General features: G+C 43.1%; 1 protein-coding gene across 3 annotated transcripts in view; it reads left to right on the top strand.

The window, feature by feature from the left end:
* The window catches only part of gpd2 (glycerol-3-phosphate dehydrogenase 2 (mitochondrial)), a 30,375-nt gene extending 11,185 nt beyond the window's left edge, over nucleotides 1-19,190 (top strand). For 2 of the 3 annotated variants that reach the window (XM_027018468.2, XM_027018469.2), the window contains 11 exons: nucleotides 2,523-2,687; nucleotides 3,165-3,309; nucleotides 6,139-6,332; nucleotides 8,407-8,541; nucleotides 8,765-8,940; nucleotides 9,936-10,067; nucleotides 10,848-11,006; nucleotides 12,852-12,964; nucleotides 13,083-13,161; nucleotides 13,974-14,072; nucleotides 17,618-19,190. In XM_027018468.2, coding sequence (XP_026874269.2) covers nucleotides 2,523-2,687; nucleotides 3,165-3,309; nucleotides 6,139-6,332; nucleotides 8,407-8,541; nucleotides 8,765-8,940; nucleotides 9,936-10,067; nucleotides 10,848-11,006; nucleotides 12,852-12,964; nucleotides 13,083-13,161; nucleotides 13,974-14,072; nucleotides 17,618-17,743 — 1,523 coding nt within the window. In that variant the 3' untranslated portion in view covers nucleotides 17,744-19,190. The remainder of the gene's footprint in view (nucleotides 1-2,522; nucleotides 2,688-3,164; nucleotides 3,310-6,138; nucleotides 6,333-8,406; nucleotides 8,542-8,764; nucleotides 8,941-9,935; nucleotides 10,068-10,847; nucleotides 11,007-12,851; nucleotides 12,965-13,082; nucleotides 13,162-13,973; nucleotides 14,073-17,617) is intronic. The other variant, XM_027018470.2, reaches the window with a different exon arrangement.
* Nucleotides 19,191-19,910: the final 720 nt, after the last annotated feature.

Here is a 19,910-nt window from a genome sequence, read left to right as displayed (position 1 = left end):
TTCTATCTTTCTTTTCTGTCATTCTTTCTCTTCTTTCTTTCGTTCGTTCGTTCTTTCTCTTTTCGTTCTTTCGTTCATTCTTTCTCTTTTCTTTCTTTCGTTCGTTCTCTTTTCTTTTCAGTCGTTCGTTCTTTCTCTCTTTTCTTTTCTTTTCTATCTTTCTTTTCTATCTTTCTTTCTTTTCTTTTCTGTCATTCTTTTTCTCTCCTTTCTTTCATTCTGTCGTTCATTCTTTCTCTCTTTTCTTTCTTTCGTTCTGTTGTTCATTCTTTCTCTCTTTTCTTTTCGTTCTTTCTCTCTTTGCCAGAACATCTCTCACACGTCTCCTGACAAAGCGTTCCTCACTGGTCTTTCATTTATCTCCCTTAATCTGAGCCAGTAAACTCTTTTTTTTCTTCACATGCGCTTGAGGCAGAATCTGAATATTTTTATTGTCATCCGTTTTTCCCGCTCCTTAGAGGACCAAGTCTCCAGGGTCTCTAGCCATTAGTGAGGTTCATATCTGGCTGTAGTTATGCTGCGTCTTCTCCCTGTACGTGGCTTATATCTAAATAAAGCGGAAATTAACCTCATTTAAGCCCTAGTATATACTGCTGCAGTTTTAGTCACCGGAGGCCTGGTTTCCAGAGCACATCGCTTACTGCTGTTAAGTATAATTAGAAGGCGGGTTGTTTTATAACACCCTGTGCAACAGTTAAGCAGCTTTTTATGTAAGTATGTAGACGCAAGCCCCAAAGGTTCACGGCATGCCTGACAGGCTGTGCTGGCCCATTCGCTGCCCATAATTCATTGGGAGATTTGCCCTTTAGAGAGACTCCTGGGTAGTGTTATTACTCTATTGTCTGCTGGAGTTGCCCTGAGCATGTGTTCATATTAGACATGCGTGTGTGGGTAGCTCCGCCCACTGATCACACACGCCCTCACAGTATAGGCCTTGTCTACTTTCCGGCTTGATTTTGAGATACTTTTATGCGTGGAATGAGAAAAGGTTTAAACACCATTAAAACATGTGTCTGATGTAGGGTTTGATACATAACTACTGGCCTGGCTCAGGTCATGTAGGGTCTGATACAGAACTACTGGCCTGGTTCAGGTCATGTAGGGTCTGATACAAAACTACTGGCCTGGTTCAGGTCATGTAGGGTCTGATACAGAACTACTGGCCTGGCTCAGGTCATGTAGGATCTGATATAGAAGTACTGACCTGGCTCAGGTCATGTAGGGTCTGATAAATAAATACTGACCTGGCTCAGGTCATGTAGGGTCTGATAAATAAATACTCACCTGGCTCAGGTCCTGTAGGGTCTGATAAATAAATACTCACCTGGCTCAGGTCATGTAGGGTCTGATACAGAACTACTGGCCTGGTTTAGGTCATGTAGGGTCTGATAAATACTGACCTGGCTCAGGTCATGTAGGATCTGATAAATAAATACTGACCTGGCTCAAGTCATGTAGGGTCTGATAAATAAATACTGACCTGGCTCAGGTCATGTAGAATCTGATACGTAACTACGTAACTACTGACCTGGCTCAGGTCATGTAGGGTCTGATAAATAAATACTGACCTGGCTCAGGTCATGTAGGATCTGATAAATAAATACTGACCTGGCTCAGGTCATGTAGGATCTGATAAATAAATACTGACCTGGCTCAGGTCATGTAGGATCTGATAAATAAATACTGACCTGGCTCAGGTCATGTAGGGTCTGATAAATAAATACTGACCTGACTCAGGTAGTGTAGGGTCTGATAAATAAATACTGACCTGGCTCAGGTCATGTAGGGTCTCATACATAACTACTGACCTGACTCAGGTAGTGTAGGGTCTGATAAATAAATACTGACCTGGCTCAGGTCATGTAGGATCTGATAAATAACTACTGACCTGGCTCAGGTCATGTTGGATCTGCTAAATAACTACTGACCAGGCTCAGGTCATGTTGGATCTGATACATAACTACTGACCTGACTCAGTTCATGTAGGGTCTGATATATAACTACGTAACATGTAGACTCTGATAAATGAATACTGACCTGGCTCAGGTCATGTAGGATCTGATAAATAACTACTGACCTGGCTCAGGTCATGTTGGATCTGATACATAACTACTGACCTGGCTCAGGTCATGTTGGATCTGATACATAACTACTGACCTGACTCAGGTCATGTAGGGTCTGATATATAACTACGTAACATGTAGGCTCTGATAAATAAATACTGACCTGGCTCAGGTCATGTTGGATCTGATACATAACTACTGACCTGGCTCAGGTGTGTAGAAGCAGTGGAAATTCTAAACCAGGAAGTGTAGGACTTGGTTTAAGGTCATTTGTAGTCATCATTTTAACAGGTGTAGTAACACCAAATGTGAACCTGTTATAGGTAGCAGGTGTCATATGTTACTTGATACGTGCACATGTGTGTGTATGTGATCCTAACACTCCACACCATGCGTGTGTGTGTGTGTGTGTGTGTGTGTGTGTGAGATCCTAACACTCCACATGGTGGATCATCGCAGGCCAGCACAACGACTCCCGCATGAACCTGGCGATCGCTCTGACAGCAGCGCGTCACGGTGCCTCCATAGCCAACTACACGGAGGTGGTGCAGCTGCTGAAGAAGGCTCACCCAGTCACGGGGGAGGGGCAGGTGTGTGGGGCACGCTGCAGAGATGTCATCACAGGTGGGCCACACACACACACTCACACACACACCCACACACACACACGCGCACTCACACACACTCACACACACACCCACACACACACGCGCGCACTCACACACACACACACACACACGTGCATGCACACTCACACATGCGCACACACACACACACACACACACACACACACACATACACCACAGACCTCTGTCCTCCTGCACATACACTGTTCTGCTGGTCTTCCTCTCCTGAACCAGTGGCACTGTGACCCTTCTCGCTCTCTTTCTCTCTCTCTCTCTCTCTCTCTCTCTCTCTCTCTCTCTCTCTCTTCTGGTCTATCAGTGTCTCTCTGTCTTCTCTCTCTGGTACTCACTCACTCTCTCTCTCTCTCTCCTGGTCTATGTGTGTTTAGTGACTTCAGCCTTGGGCTTCATGGATGTTTTCAGCTGTCTGGTTTTGGGCTTTTCTAACAGCTCAACGCCCTTCTCGCGTCCACAGGCCAGGAGTTCGACATCCGCGCCAAATGCGTCATTAACGCCACGGGGCCCTTCACTGACTCACTGCGCAAAATGGATGACCAGAGAGCGGCCAATATCTGTCAGCCCAGCGCTGGAGTTCACATCGTCATCCCTGGATACTACAGGTCAGATCAATCACACCCCTGTCCACCTCAGTAGTAGAAAGCTGTCTGCCATGTTGCCATCACACACATACGCACACACATACACAGGTACTAAGCCCATGTACACTTATAGCACTAAAACCTAGTTACTTAAGGTACTAAGCCCATGTACACTTATAGCACTAAAACCTAGTTACTTAAGGTACTAAGCCCATGTACACTTATAGCACTAAAACCTAGTTACTTAAGGTACTAAGCCCATTTACACTTATAGCACTAAAACCTAGTTACTTAAGGTACTAAGCCCATGTACACTTATAGCACTAAAACCTAGTTACTTAAGGTACTAAGCCCATGTACACTTATAGCACTAAAACCTAGTTACTTAAGGTACTAAGCCCATGTACACTCATAGCACTAAAACCTAGTTACTTAAGGTACTAAGCCCATTTACACTTATAGCACTAAAACCTAGTTACTTAAGGTACTAAGCCCATGTACACTTATAGCACTAAAACCTAGTTACTTAAGGTACTAAGCCCATGTACACTTATAGCACTAAAACCTAGTTACTTAAGGTACTAAGCCCATGTACACTTATAGCACTAAAACCTAGTTACTTAAGGTACTAAGCCCATGTACACTTATAGCAATAAAACCTAGTTACTTAAGGTACTAAGCCCATGTACACTTATAGCAGTAAAACCTAGTTACTTAAGGTACTAAGCCCATGTACACTTATAGCACTAAAACCTAGTTACTTAAGGTACTAAGCCCATGTACACTTATAGCACTAAAACCTAGTTACTTAAGGTACTAAGCCCATGTACACTTATAGCACTAAAACCTAGTTACTTAAGGTACTAAGCCCATTTACACTTATAGCACTAAAACCTAGTTACTTAAGGTACTAAGCCCATGTACACTTATAGCACTAAAACCTAGTTACTTAAGGTACTAAGCCCATGTACACTTATAGCACTAAAACCTAGTTACTTAAGGTACTAAGCCCATGTACACTCATAGCACTAAAACCTAGTTACTTAAGGTACTAAGCCCATTTACACTTATAGCACTAAAACCTAGTTACTTAAGGTACTAAGCCCATGTACACTTATAGCACTAAAACCTAGTTACTTAAGGTACTAAGCCCATGTACACTTATAGCACTAAAACCTAGTTACTTAAGGTACTAAGCCCATGTACACTTATAGCACTAAAACCTAGTTACTTAAGGTACTAAGCCCATGTACACTTATAGCAATAAAACCTAGTTACTTAAGGTACTAAGCCCATGTACACTTATAGCAGTAAAACCTAGTTACTTAAGGTACTAAGCCCATGTACACTTATAGCACTAAAACCTAGTTACTTAAGGTACTAAGCCCATGTACACTTATAGCACTAAAACCTAGTTACTTAAGGTACTAAGCCCATGTACACTTATAGCACTAAAACCTAGTTACTTAAGGTACTAAGCCCATGTACACTTATAGCACTAAAACCTAGTTACTTAAGGTACTAAGCCCATGTACACTTATAGCACTAAAACCTAGTTACTTAAGGTACTAAGCCCATGTACACTTATAGCAATAAAACCTAGTTACTTAAGGTACTAAGCCCATGTACACTTATAGCACTAAAACCTAGTTACTTAAGGTACTAAGCCCATGTACACTTATAGCACTAAAACCTAGTTACTTAAGGTACTAAGCCCATGTACACTTATAGCAATAAAACCTAGTTACTTAAGGTACTAAGCCCATGTACACTTATAGCACTAAAACCTAGTTACTTAAGGTACTAAGCCCATTTACACTTATAGCACTAAAACCTAGTTACTTAAGGTACTAAGCCCATGTACACTTATAGCAATAAAACCTAGTTACTTAAGGTACTAAGACCATGTACACTTATAGCACTAAAACCTAGTTACTTAAGGTACTAAGCCCATGTACACTTATAGCACTAAAACCTAGTTACTTAAGGTACTAAGCCCATTTACACTTATAGCACTAAAACCTAGTTACTTAAGGTACTAAGACCATGTACACTTATAGCACTAAAACCTAGTTACTTAAGGTACTAAGCCCATGTACACTTATAGCACTAAAACCTAGTTACTTAAGGTACTAAGCCCATGTACACTCATAGCACTAAAACCTAGTTACTTAAGGTACTAAGCCCAAGTACACTCATAGCACTAAAACCTGGTTACTTAAGGTACTAAGCCCAAGTACACATATAGCACTAAAACCTAGTTACTTAAGGTACTAAGCCCAAATACATTCATAGCACTAAAACCTAGTTACTTAAGGTACTAAGCCCCTAGCATGTTTATAGCACTTGGCGCAAGTTTAGTAATAGTACTGGTATTTATAAAACTAAACCCCAGTTTATGTATACCACCAGATCCACCAGGAACCAAGACTCATATGGGGGGGCCATCCTACTCTGGCCGACAGCGGTCACCACAAAACAACAGTTTAAAGAGACAAATAACTAAAAAATTAAATAAGCAGTTAATGTCTAGTCCAACTTTCTAGAGGTCCTAGTCTTGTCCCGAGGTGTGCACGTGTCCAAGACCCAACCCGCAAGAGAACGTCCCTTAAGGGCAGCGGAGAAGTAGTTGTCTGGGTTGCAGGTGTGGTGGGCTACAGCAGGGGGCATCAAGGGGTGGAGCGAGGAGCCATGGCAGCTGAGACGGCTAGCAGCTCAGAGGAGAAGGTCCAAAATAAAGTGTTATATTAATGTCAGGCTTGTTCATAGTGCAGTGGCCCATTGTGCTTACCGTACCATGGCTCGGCTAATCTGCAGCTTGTTCCTGTACGTGTGTCTGTTTCCATACAGCCCTGACAACATGGGCCTTCTGGACCCGGCCACTAGTGACGGACGCGTCATCTTCTTCCTGCCATGGGAGAACGTGACCATCGCCGGGACGACGGACACGCCCACCGACGTCACGGCCCACCCCATCCCTATGGAGGAGGACATCAACTTCATCTTGAACGAGGTTCGGAACTACCTCAGCCCTGACGTGGAAGGTACAGTGGACGTGCATCACATAGCTTTTCTCTAGAAACGCTCCCACAGAAACAATGGAGTCAATGGACTCTCTAGAATGGACTTCTCTGAGATCTGGGACGGTGCCTGGATGGCAAATCCACCCAACAAAGTTCTCATACACACTCATTCCGCTATAACTTTTCAACTCGTGTCCTTATAGAATGATAAACATCGATTTCGGTCTGCCTAGCACCCCGGGTTCTGCGTGGGCTGGGTTTGTGCTCGCGCTGCAGACAGACAGGCAGGCTTTCCACACAGGTTGGACCAACAACTGCCTTGCGGCTCCTTGCCAGAGAACAGAGGTCTTGATTTTGGGAGCCGCACTCCAGTAGGACATAACGCCGCCGCCGTGGGCTTGATTGTCTGAGTGATCAGACCTATAGCGGTTGAATCAGTCCCCGATTGGCTACGTTAGCGGAGCCGTGTCCTTTCGGGTCGTTTGAGGCAGGGTCCGTTTGCCTCGTTAACTTGTTAAGTGCTCGTTAAGCATCTCATGACCTTGCTGGCACCGGCGGGAGTTCCCCTGTTCCTGGTGTGCTCTCCCACCATCACCCACCCTGTGGCTCCCACTCAGGGCCCAAAGAAGCGCAGCGTGTCCTCCGTGCTCCCGGGGCGACTCCGAAGGGCCGAACAAGACAACAAGACAAGCGATGGGGAAAATGGAGACAGTGGATGAGCAGTGGGGTGGCGGCTTACGGACCACACCCACTAGCACAGTAGGGGAGGGGAGTCGTTGGGGGGGTTGGGGATAAAAAGAAAAGAGAAGTGGACTGTTTCCTCTTCCTGCTCTGGACGGCAGCCTCTCCTGCTCCTCCAGTGCTAATTTTGAGTACACCTGTACAAACCTGTAACCGGAGCATTCAAGCTTTTCCTGAAATGTTAATTATACTGTTAATTATACACTCATGATTGTTCCTCATTATTAACAGATTCTGTGGCTTCCGAAATGGACACCTTCCTCAAAGGGCTTGCTTCCTGGTGACAGCCCTGCATTGTGCTTGTGCATGTGCATGTGTGTGAGTGTGTGTACAGATTGTGTGTGTGTGTGTGTGTGATCGTGTATGTGTGTGTGTGAGCGTGTGTGTGTGTGTGCGCTAGCGTAGGTGTATGTGTAGGTGTGTGAGTGTGTGTGTGTGTAGGTGTGTGTGTGAGTGTGTGTAGGTGTGTGTGTGCGTAGGTGTGTGTGTGGGTGTTTGTGTGAGTGTGTGTAGGTGTGTGTGTGAGTGTGTGTAGGTGTGTGTGTGTGCGCGTGTGTATGTAGGTGTACGTGCGTGTGTGTAGGTGTATGTGCATGTGTGTACGTGTGTGTGTGCATGTATGTAGGTGTGTGCGTGTGTGTAGGTGTGTGTGTGTGCAGGTGTGTGTGTGTGTGTAGGTGTTTGTGTGTATGTGTAGGTGTGTGTGTGTATGTAGGTGTGTGTGTGTGTGTAGGTGTGTGTGTGTAGGTGTGTGTGTGTAGGTGTGTGCGTGTGTGTAGGTGTGTGTGTGTGTGTAGGTGTGTATGTGTAGGTGTGTGTGTGTGTGTGTGTGTGTAGGTGTGTGTGTATGTGTAGGTGTGCGTGTAGGTGTGCGTGCCTGCTGTCTGAGCGTTCCTAGCCCTGTCATAAATGTTTCAGCGATGCCCTTTGATAATGAGTCGGCCGTCTGCTTCTCTGCTGCGTTTCTCTCTTTCGTCCATTCAGAAATATCAACCTGCATATTACAGTGGCAGGTGTGTTCATCCGTCCATACGCAACTCTGCCTTAATAATTAATGCTCGACATGTCACCGCCATGGAGAACTCAAGTGTGTGCGGTCGCCACGCGCAGATCCACTTGAGTTGAGACGGCAGAGCTTGAGGACAGGACTTCTCTACACTACCACACACTCCAGCAGAGAAACACATGAAACATCTTAAACATCTCAAACTGGCTTAGTGTTTAGGTCATGTTCTTATGAACTACTGTTCACAAATGACTTTAAATGCTTTTGTAGCTGCATTGTAACCGTGTTTGCAGCTGTGTGTACAGTGTCAGTATGTGGGTGATGGCAGCTCTTCTCTGTTCTTCTCAGTGCGGAGAGGAGACATCCTGGCGGCCTGGAGTGGCATCCGTCCTCTGGTCACTGACCCCGGCTCCAAAGACACGCAGTCCATCTGCCGCAACCACGTGGTCAGCGTTAGCTCCAGTGGCTTGGTCACCATCGCCGGTCAGCCTCCCCCCCCCCACCCAGACAAGCGCCTCTTTGTCCAGCCTCACATGCACGTCACTTGTCTTTTAGTTTTTTTAGTACATTTGTCTGTCTGGCCTGTTTAACTGCCAACCGTCCAATCATGGGCGAGGCCACACACACATAGCCCTCATTTACGTCCAACAATCAGAGGTGTGCACATCAGTTTCAAGCATTGACATGGTGCTGTTTCTTCCTGGAGGTGGGAAGTGGACTACGTATCGGTCCATGGCCGAGGAGACGCTGGACGTGGCGGTGAAGGAGCACTCGCTGCCGGCCGGGCCCAGCCGGACGGTGGGGCTGATGCTGGAGGGAGGGAGAGACTGGACCCCCACCCTCTACATCCGCCTGGTGCAGGACTACGGCCTGGAGAACGAGGTGAGCTGCCCTGGTCCTGGGGGGTCTGTCCCAAGCTTCGCTAGCTGGGGGAGGGGCGGGGTTCGTTAACGCCGTTACTGTCCTTCAGAGGGTGAAGATTACAGCTACTCTCCTTCAGAGAGTGACGGAGATTATAGTTGCTCTCCTTCAGAGAGTGACGGAGATTACACATACTATCCCTGAGAGCATGAGAGATTACACTCACTCTCCCTCAGAGAGTGACGGAGATTATAGTTGCTCTCCTTCAGAGAGTGACGGAGATTACACATACTATCCCTGAGAGCATGACAGAGATTACACTCACTCTCCCTCAGAGAGTGACGGAGATTACACTCTCCTTCAGAGCATTACAGACCTTTTACCTCAGCAGCAGTCCAAAGGGTCTTGTACCATGATCGCTTTATGCTTCCATTAGAAAATGATTCTTGGACTTTATCTGAGGATTCAGCAGCCCAGTGGGTGGGACTCCTCTGTCTCCACTGACAGGACACTCTGGAGTAGGCTCTGCGCTCTGATTGGTGGACTCCTCTGTCTCCCATTGACAGGACACTCTCGAGTAAGACGAGCCAACTACAGGCTCCCGCTGTCCCCAGTGGTCAGACTGGCAGGCCCTTCGTTAGTAGATGGGAGAACCGAGCAGAGCTCCGTCCCTCTGATGGGCGCTGGCTTCTGCCGCATATTTCAAAAGGTCAGCATGCAGATTTCTGACAGCACTTGACCTTTGGCAAGAGACGCGACGGAAGAGTTTGAATCGAAGCAGGCAGCAGTTTGTATTTGTCTGAGTGCTTAATGAAGCGGCGGCCTCAGAAGTTTAACCCACCTGCCACTGGAGGACCTGCCACCCAGCCCACGGCAGTGCACCAGGCAGACGGGCACGGCTCACGGGCCCACGGCGCCGTGCCGACCCTGCAGCGGCCGCTGGAGAGTCTAGCGCCGGGCAGCCTGCGTTGCCGCGGTAACCAGGAACTGACCACAGCTCTTCGCTCCACCCACAGGTAGCACAGCACCTGGCAGCCACCTACGGAGGGCGAGCGTTCGACGTTGCCAAGATGGCTCAGGTCACAGGAAAGAGGTGGCCCATAGTCGGAAAAAGGCTAGTGTCTGAGTTCCCCTATATAGAGAGCGAGGTACGTACTCACACCTATCTGAAGATGAGTTATAGAAATATATATAGAAGTATAATATATATACTTCTTGCATGTTGCATTTTTATATGATATTACATATTAATATTAAATATTACAGTTAGCAAGGGTTGGAATTAGTGCTGTTGTTAGGAGCCTCTGCGGTGTAATTAGCACTAAAGTGAATACTGATAAATAACACACGTACTTAGTACTGAAATACTACAGTGAGTCTTAAGTGCTCCACTATAAGTTATAAATGATTTTCATCTTAAATGGTCTGCTAATTAAACTTCAAAATATAACATAATTTATGGTTCTGATCATTCAAATTGGTAAGGGAGTCCTGACACTTAATAATAATAAATCATTGCTACCAGTGTTGGAGTGTATAAGTGTGGAGTGTACAGTGTGGAGTATGGAGTGTAGTGTGGAGTGTATAGTATAAAGTGTGTTGTGTAGAGTGTGTAGTGTACAGTGTAGTGTGTGTAATGTATAGTGTGTAGAGTATAAAGTGTACAGTGTGTAGTGTATAGTGTGGAGTGTACAATGTGAAGTGTGTAGTGTACAGTGTGTAGTGTATAAAGTGTGTTGTGTACAGTATAAAGCGTGCAGTGTGTAGTGTACAGTGTGGTGTGTGCAATGAGGAGTGTGGAGTGTACAGTGTGTAGTGTATACTATAAAGTGTGGAGTGTACAGTGTGGAGTGTACAGTGTACAGTATAGTTTACAGTGTACAGTGTGTAGTATACAGTGTGTAGTGTTGACTGTTGCTCGTGTCCAGGTGGTTTACGCTATTAAAGAGTACGCCTGCACGGCCATCGACGTAATCGCACGGAGAACACGGCTGGGGTTCCTCAACGTCCAGGCAGCAGATGAAGCCCTTCCACGTGTCGTGGAGATCATGGCCAAGCACCTGGGCTGGAGTGAGCAGAAGAAGAAGGTGTTTCCCTCTCTCACACCTTATACCAAAACCACGATCCCATACCCATGATAAGAATATCAAAGGGAATGACTACAGTTATGATATAGGAATATCAAAGGGAATGACTACAGTTATGATATAAGAATATCAAAGGGAATGACTACAGTTATGATATAGGAACATCAAAGGGAATGACTACAGTTATGATATAAGAATATCAAAGGGAATAACTACAGTTATGATATAAGAATATCAAAGGGAATAACTACAGTAATGATATAGGAATATCAAAGGGAATGACTACAGTTATGATATAAGAACATCAAAGGGAATGACTACAGTTATGATACAGGAATATCAAATTGAATGACTACAGTTATGATATAGGAATATCAAAGGGAATGACTAGTTATTATTTAGGAATATCAAAGGGAATGACTACAGTTATGATATAAGAATATCAAAGGGAATGACTACAGTTATATAGGAATATCAATGGGAATGACTACAGTTATGATATAGGAATATCAATGGGAATGACTACAGTTATGATATAAGAATATCAAAAGGAATGACTACAGTTATGATACAGGAATATCAAAGGGAATGACTACAGTTATGATATAGGAATATCAAAGGGAATGACTACAGTTATGATATAGGAATATCAAAGGGAATGACTACAGTTATGATATAGGAATATCAAAGGGAATGACTACAGTTATGATACAGGAATATCAAAGGGAATGACTACAGTTATGATATAGGAATATCAAAGGGAATGACTACAGTTATGATATAGGAATATCAAAGGAAAAGAGTGCGGTTATGTTTTATTTGGTGTTTTTGCGGTCTTCCTCTGCCTTGCTTTAGGGGGCGTGTGTGCTGTCTGCTTTACGTAACGACTCCTTCAAAACCTTTACAGGCTTTCCTGCACACCCCCCTGAAGAAACGCCAGTCAAAGGTTACGTTAGCTGAGCACTCGCTCCCCCCAGCGCTGGCCTATTGTTAATCCTGGCCTAAAACACTGGGCCTAGCGGGGATAATGCGTCTTAAAATAAGCACACAATTGCATCACGGGGTATCAGCCGGGTGGTGTGTGAGTGCCTGAGCCAGCACCGCGCGGGGTGTTGACTCAGCGTATGGCAGGCGCTGATAGGGTTACTCTGCCCTTTCTACACACATCTCCACAGCTTTTCCTGCCCCGTAAACAAAAGGGGTAATAATAGCAGTTTACTGGGCCGCTTTCAGACTTTTCAGTTCCCATGAGCTCAACGCTTTCCCCTTCTTGTAACACACAATACAGGTGCGCCACACCCTACGCATGCACACACAGACACACACACACACACACGTCATACACAAACACATCTCCGCAGGGGATTCTGGGCCGGTACAGCTGGACGTAACTTCTGCTGGAGGGATCTGCTGATTCTCAGTAGCAGCGTTCATTCATTTTATGGAATGAAAATACTTTTGTTGTGTTTGGATTCAAGTAGGAAATCGGATAAATAATTATTCCCATACAAAAAAAAAAAACCAACAACAAAAGAAGGAGAAGAAAGAGAAAAGCACTCTTTGTTCAGCACCTTTGCTGACATATTTTAATTCTCTTTGGGAGAATGATATCAAAATGTGGTCATTTTTTCCCATAAAACCTGCCGGTGTTTGTTAAATAGATGGTGACTTTTAAAACTAGATGTTTAGTTCTAGGTCAGGGAGGAGTACCCAAAAACTGTACACTCAGTTCAAGACATGAGCACTCCTTGAACACAGGCCATGTCACCTCCATACCAGAGAGCACTGTGCAGGTGGCTGCATGGTTTGTTGAGATGTTACAGGCGCTCCCGTGTCTGTTTGCAGGAGGAGCTGGAGGCAGCCAAGATCTTCCTGTACCAGGAGATGGGATATAAAGCTCGCTCCGAACAGCTCACCAAGATGTCTGAGATCTCACTCACTCCCCAGGAAGTGGCCAGGTACTCTGTGTGTATGTGTGTGTGTGTGTGTGTTTGAGTGTGTGTGCATGCATGCTGTGTGCTTTGTTATGTGAATTTTGGTTTCTATCCACTGTACTAATCCTAATGTAATTGACAGATATAAGAAACGCTTCTACAAATTTGACAAAGAGAGCAAAGGATTCATCACAACGCTGGATGTTCAGCAGGTGTTAGAGGTGAGGACGTTTCAGAAGGTGTTAGACGTGAGAACGTTTCAGCAGGCGTTAGAGGTGAGGACGTTTCAGCAGGTGTTAGAGGACGTTTCAGCAGGTGTTAGAGGTGAGGACGTTTCAGCAGGCGTTAGAGGTGAGGACGTTTCAGCAGGCGTTAGAGGTGAGGACGTTTCAGCAGGCGTTAGAGGTGAGGACGTTTCAGCAGGTGTTAGAGGTGAGGACGTTTCAGCAGGTGTTAGACGTGAGGACGTTTTGGCTGGCGTTAGAGGTCAGGACGTTTCAGCAGGTATTAGATGTGAGGACGTTTTGGCCCGGCGTTAGAGGTGAGGATGTTTTGGCAGGCGTTAGAGGTGTGGACATCTTCGCAGGCTTTAGACGTGAGGACATTTCGGTAGGCGTTAGATGTGAGGACGTTTCAGCTGGTGTTAGGGGTGAGGACGTTTCAGCAGGTGTTAGATGTGAGGACATTTCGGCAGGCATTAAAGATGAGGACGTTTTGGCCGGCGTTAGACGTGAGGACGTTTTGGCAGGCGTTAAAGCTGAGGACATCTTCGCAGGCTTTAGACGTGAGGACATCTCGGCAGGCGTTAGATGTGAGGACGCTTTGGCTCTCACTGGTGCTGCTGGGCTTGTCTTCACACAGTCTTCACGCTGCCTCCATTTACTGATCACCACTAACTGATGCTGTGTCCTGCCTTCGCTGTTAGTACGTCACTTTTACGTCTGTGTACGGCTCGGTAAAAGACCTCATCTGAAGGACTGTGAGACACGTTGTTCTTCTGCATGTTGACTGCATGATTCTTGATCCCCCTCAGAAACTCAGCATCCAGATTGACGAGAATGCTCTCCACGAGATCCTCAATGAGGTCGACCTCAACAAGAACGGGCAGGTGGAGCTGGACGAGTTTCTGCAGGTACGGTCCTGCCGAGACAGAGACGGCTCCGCCGAGACAGAGACTGTCCCGAGACAGAGACAGAAACTCTGCCACGTTTAGTCCCAGGTGTTCCTGCAGCTTTAATAATAGATCACAGACCATCCACAAGGGCTGCGTTTTCTGGGCCCTGCATTGCCTGGTTTGAGAGAAACTCCTGTAGTGCGAGGTGAAGGTGTGAACACTGCACCTCCACCTGTAGCCTGACAGGCCAGCTGTAATTAAAAGCTCTGAGATGTCTTTATGGAAGTTAGAATAATGAGCGTGTCTGCGCTGAGTCATTCAGGACGAGTCGTGTGGAGTTTTGTCTCTCTGCAACAGGGCATGAATTACATTAACACCATATCTGATAGGGACTGGGAGACAGGTGTTAAAGTAGGATGACCTCTGTCCATTTAGCTCTGGACTTAATGAGGCTACCAATGGAGTGTGTGTGTGTGCATGTGTGGGAATGTTGTGAGGCATGACATGAGCGGACACACACACACACATCCACGACCGTATAGTCTATATAGGCTACAGGCTAGGGTATAATTAGCGAAGGTTCTGCTATCAACAGGTTTCAAAAATGTTTGCATTGCTTATTTTGTATTTCATGCATCCTGCAAGGGACAGAGTGTCCTAAAGTTTCAGTTCACTACCACATTCCATTTGTTTGCCATTTCATCACATAAAACTGCCAAAATGTACTAGTTTTCACACTTGTCCCAGTACCATGTCCACTTCCTCAAAACTCTTCACACATTTGAAATACACACCTCAGCACATCAGTTAACCTTCACATCAGTTAATACACTTCAACCAACAAAACACTTCATATATCATGCAAACGTGATTATAACATAACCTAACTATAATTATAACACAAATATAACAATTATAACAAAGATAACACAACTGTAACACAACTATAACACAACAATAACACAACTATAGCATAACATATAACTATAAAATAACTTTAACATAACTAACATAACATATGCTTTCTCCCACTGGACTCACTTAGTGTAGAATGAACAACACAAACAATTTCACATATGTATATATAGTACATACACATATAGTACATATACATATAATACATATAGTAAATATTGTACATATACATATAGTGTATATACATATAGTACATATCCATATAGTGCACACAGTACATATTCATATAATACATATAATACACATGCATATATTGTATATATTAGGTGTAGTATATTTACATATAGTGCATATATTACATATTTATATAATACATATAGTACATGTAGTACATATACATATAGTTCATATTCATAGTGTATATAGTACGTGTAGTGCATTTACATATAGTGCATATAGTACATATTCATATAATACATACAGTACATCTTCATATAGTGTATATAGTATGTGTAGTGCATATACATATAGTACATATTCATATAGTGTATATAGTATGTGTACTACATATACATATAGTACATCTTCATATAGTGTATATAGTACATGTAGTGCATATACATATAGTACATATTCATATAGTGTATATAGTACGTGTAGTGCATATACATATAGTACGTATTCATATAGTGTATATAGTATGTGTAGTGCATATACATATAGATACATATAGTACATCTTCATATAGTGTATATAGTACATGTAGTGCATATACATATAGTACATATTCATATAGTGTATATAGTATGTGTAGTGCATATACATATAGTACATATTCATATAGTGTATATACTACGTGTAGTGCATATACATATAGTACATATTCATATAGTGTATATAGTACGTGTAGTGCATATACATATAGTACATATTCATATAGTGTATATAGTACATGTAGTGCATATACATATAGTACATATTCATATAGTGTATATAGTACATGTAGTGCATATACATATAGTACATATTCATAGTGTATATAGTACATGTAGTACATTTACATATAGTGCATACAGTACATATTCATAGTGTATATATTATGTGTAGTACATATACATATAGTACATCTTCATATAGTGTATATAGTACATGTAGTGCATATACATATAGTACATATTCATATAGTGTATATAGTATGTGTAGTGCATATACATATAGTACATCTTCATATAGTGTGTATAGTATGTGTAGTGCATATACATATAGTACATCTTCATATAGTGTATATAGTACGTGTACTACATATACATCTAATACATATTCATATAGTGTATATAGTGCATGTAGTACATATACATATAGTACATATTCATAGAATGTATATAGTACTTTCCTCTATTTTTGCATCCAAAATATTTCAAGGCATCTTAAGAAAAATTTGATCTGTTGTCTTACCTCTCACAATAGATGTCATGACTGTTAAATTTACAGTAAACTGTAAATGATCAAATGTTTTACTGTATCGTAAATCCAGAATAACAATATTTACTGTATCATGTAAAACAATATATAATAAATAAACATCACAAAAGCCACACTATTCTTCAGGGGGTTTACTGTATTTTGACATTTGTTCTCAAAGTGCTATATACTGTAGGTTGGAAAATAAATAATATACAATAATATACTGGTATACCCAATCAATATTTACATTATTTACATTATTCAGTGACAACTACATCTATATTTTCCCTCTATATACATGCACATTTCAGTTTGAACACTTTTGTGTTCATGGTAATAATCTGTTTTGTCAACAACGATCAGAATTTTCTTTGGCTTTGAACATGTTTACTGTTGTGAACAGATGATCTAAATGTCTAAATGCGATATTTGCTGTAGTTGTTCAGACTGTAGCTGCTGGATTCCTGAATTTTGGAAGAAGTGGTTATTGAATGCCTTTTGCATTAAAGCAATGGAAAAATATAGACAGTTTAATTCACAGAGTCTGATATGGTGAATGTGTTAAGTGTTTTGAAAAAGTGGACTTGGTATTGAGACAAGTGTGAAAACGATTATACAAAACTAATTGATGGCCAGCCAACAAAAACAGCAACAAGAAACACAAGCTCCAGCTAAAGAGGTAACATACGGCGTTTCTACATGAGCCGTATATTCCGTGACTCGCTTTAGCTGTCATTTGATGGCTGCAGTCCTGCTCACGTTGGAGTGCCTGTTCTGATTGTTTTTTTGTTTTCCTGTTGTATCAGAATTAGTGTGTGTGTGTTTCATCATCACCTGTTCATTATCCTGTCATTGATTTTATACTGCATATATATATATATATATATATATATATATATATATATATATATATATATATATATATATATATAAAATTTTCATTTTAAGGGGGCTTCAAATGTTTCATAGCCTAGTGCCACAAACGGGCTCTATCCGGCCCTGTACGCGCACACACACACACACGCGCGCGCACACACACACACACACACAACTATATATCAAACAAACGCATATCTGCATACTTCCCTAAATAGGACTATTGGGAAACATTTCTTGCATAAGCACTGGTGGTTCTTGTAATGTGTCTCATTAGATATGCTCCCACTGTGTTCTGATTGGATTAGCTCATGAGCGCAGTGCAGAGGGGCCAGATCTCCGACAGCCGATTGGCTATACTGATGAAGACCGCCGAGGAAGGGCTGGACTCTCGAAGACCAGTGTCGGTGGACCGCAGTGGGGGAGGGGTGTGAGACTCAACCATGGCCTCTGCCGGGGTGACCGCTGACTGTCATACGAGATCGCAACCAAACTGCCTTTGATTGAACTTTTTTTAAAATCTGTTTTTCAATGCTGCTTTGAATTTATTGTAATACGCACAATTTCAATTATTTAACAGTAAAAGCTGTGTCTCTTTAGTCTCGTGTAATAATGCAGTCCTTTAACCTTTCTAAAAGTTTTCTTTTATTTTATTGGCAGCGTTTGTTTTCTGTCACCTTTCTCCCACATGGATTGCATGGCTGATGCATGCAGTGCCGTTTTGTTCTTCTCGCTGGTCAGTGTGATGAGCTGGTCTAGTGACGGTGCTGTATTAGTGCTGTGCCTTGTGACCGCGTGCGACGAGAGTTCATGAAGAATGGCGCTTGGCCGCGACTACGCTTAGCGAACTTTTGCACTTTCTCTAGATCTTCTCACGTTTACACACGCTGACGTGCCGTTAGTGCTCTGAGATTAAATCACGGCTTGAATAACAGGTTTTCTTTGTACTGTTATGTGGCTTTCCAAAGATTTGAATATTTACTGTTAATCTAAAGATTGTCCCATGCTAAATATGTCCTGGACAGTGTTTGATGGGTAACTATTTTTTTTCCAGTGATAAATCATGAAATTGTCATTTTGATACTGTAAAAACAGATTTTGACTAAATATTGTGTTTTTAGTACTATGGACATTATATTACTGTCTTGATATCGCTTACAAGAAATCAATCACTGAAATCTGTATTTTATCTAATAGTTGTAATGAATATTTCCAGCGAGAACTTGATCTGTTTTGTTTTGTTAGATTCATGATTCATTTTTATGATCATTCCAGTCTTTGCGAAGATCTGTTCCATTCTGTTCTCTGCCTTTTGCATATTGTTGAAGCTTTCTGGAACTGCCGTGTTTTGTGCTGAGAGAGAACACTGTAAATGAACGTGGCATGCTGAGAAGCACACGCATAGCCTCACACTTTTTAAAACCCTTTTTGTGTATTATCATTGATTTAAGTAGCTATGTACTTTAATATTTCATTATAAGCATTAATCCAAGAAGTATACTTATTTTATGGAGTTACTCAAGATCATAGGCATATTTGGGAGGGGGGCGTGTCCCCCCCCAATAATTCCTGCTCACATTCCTCCTCGTGTAATGTGCAAGGTTGTGCGGTGTGAACAGCGCCTCCCCCAAAGTCGAAATGCTCAACACTAGCTTTTGGTAAATCACTGCACCCAGATCCCTCATTGTCAGTCAGGTGTGAACACAATGTGACAACCTCAGCAATGGCTCCACTGTCATCTTAAGTATATGAGATCAACAGAAGTTAAACTGATGATTTATTGTGCGTTCTTACAGGATGCAATTTCACCCGAATCCTGAGTGAAAGAGATATTCTATGAAAAAAAGAACCATACAATGCAGCTGTATAATTAAAAAGATCTGGTTGCGAAATGCATTGTTTGTGTTATTCTTTCATTTGTGTGTGGCTGTCAGTCTGCTCAATGAATATTTTGAAGTATTGTTCACATTTCGACCAAAACATATTCGTCTCCGCTCTGTCTAGTGCATGCGCACTCGTGCACGCACACGCGCACACCTCAACATATACAGTAATTCTCTCCCCTTTGATAGCAGGATTCAAACTAATTGACTCCAAATCCACATCCAGTGCCAAAATAAATCTATTATGCTTTAATTTTGCCGATTAATGAGGACCCGAGGCGCTAGGTCCATCCATGCTCTCAGCATCGCTGTTCTTCAGTGGCTGGATGTCCCTTAATCTGCCGCTCCAATAATCCCCCCATGGGCCGTGTCACACTGGGACCGAGGAAGGGCCAGCACAATGCAATTAAAGCAGCAGCCTCGCGCTGCGGCTAGCGCTAATCCTCAGCTCGTTTGAGCTGGAGTAAAACTGGCCTCGTGAATCCAGTGTGATTACACCGGTATATTAAACTCAATCTCAGCCTTCACGGGAACCACGGCCGCGCCGGTGGACAGGCCATTGCTGGAAACCCTCGAGGTCAGTGTCCAAAATGGACGACCCGTTTGGAGGGAAAACGGAATAAGGTGATGTGGAAGAAAACTGCTCCCCTCATTAAAATCTCAAATCCGTAGTAGACACCCAGATGCCCTTTAAAACCAATGATAACGCCATTATCAG

Source organism: Electrophorus electricus, chromosome 1, assembly GCF_013358815.1.
Source record: "Electrophorus electricus isolate fEleEle1 chromosome 1, fEleEle1.pri, whole genome shotgun sequence".
Lineage (NCBI taxonomy): Eukaryota > Metazoa > Chordata > Actinopteri > Gymnotiformes > Gymnotidae > Electrophorus > Electrophorus electricus.
This window is presented reverse-complemented; position numbering and strand designations above follow the sequence as displayed.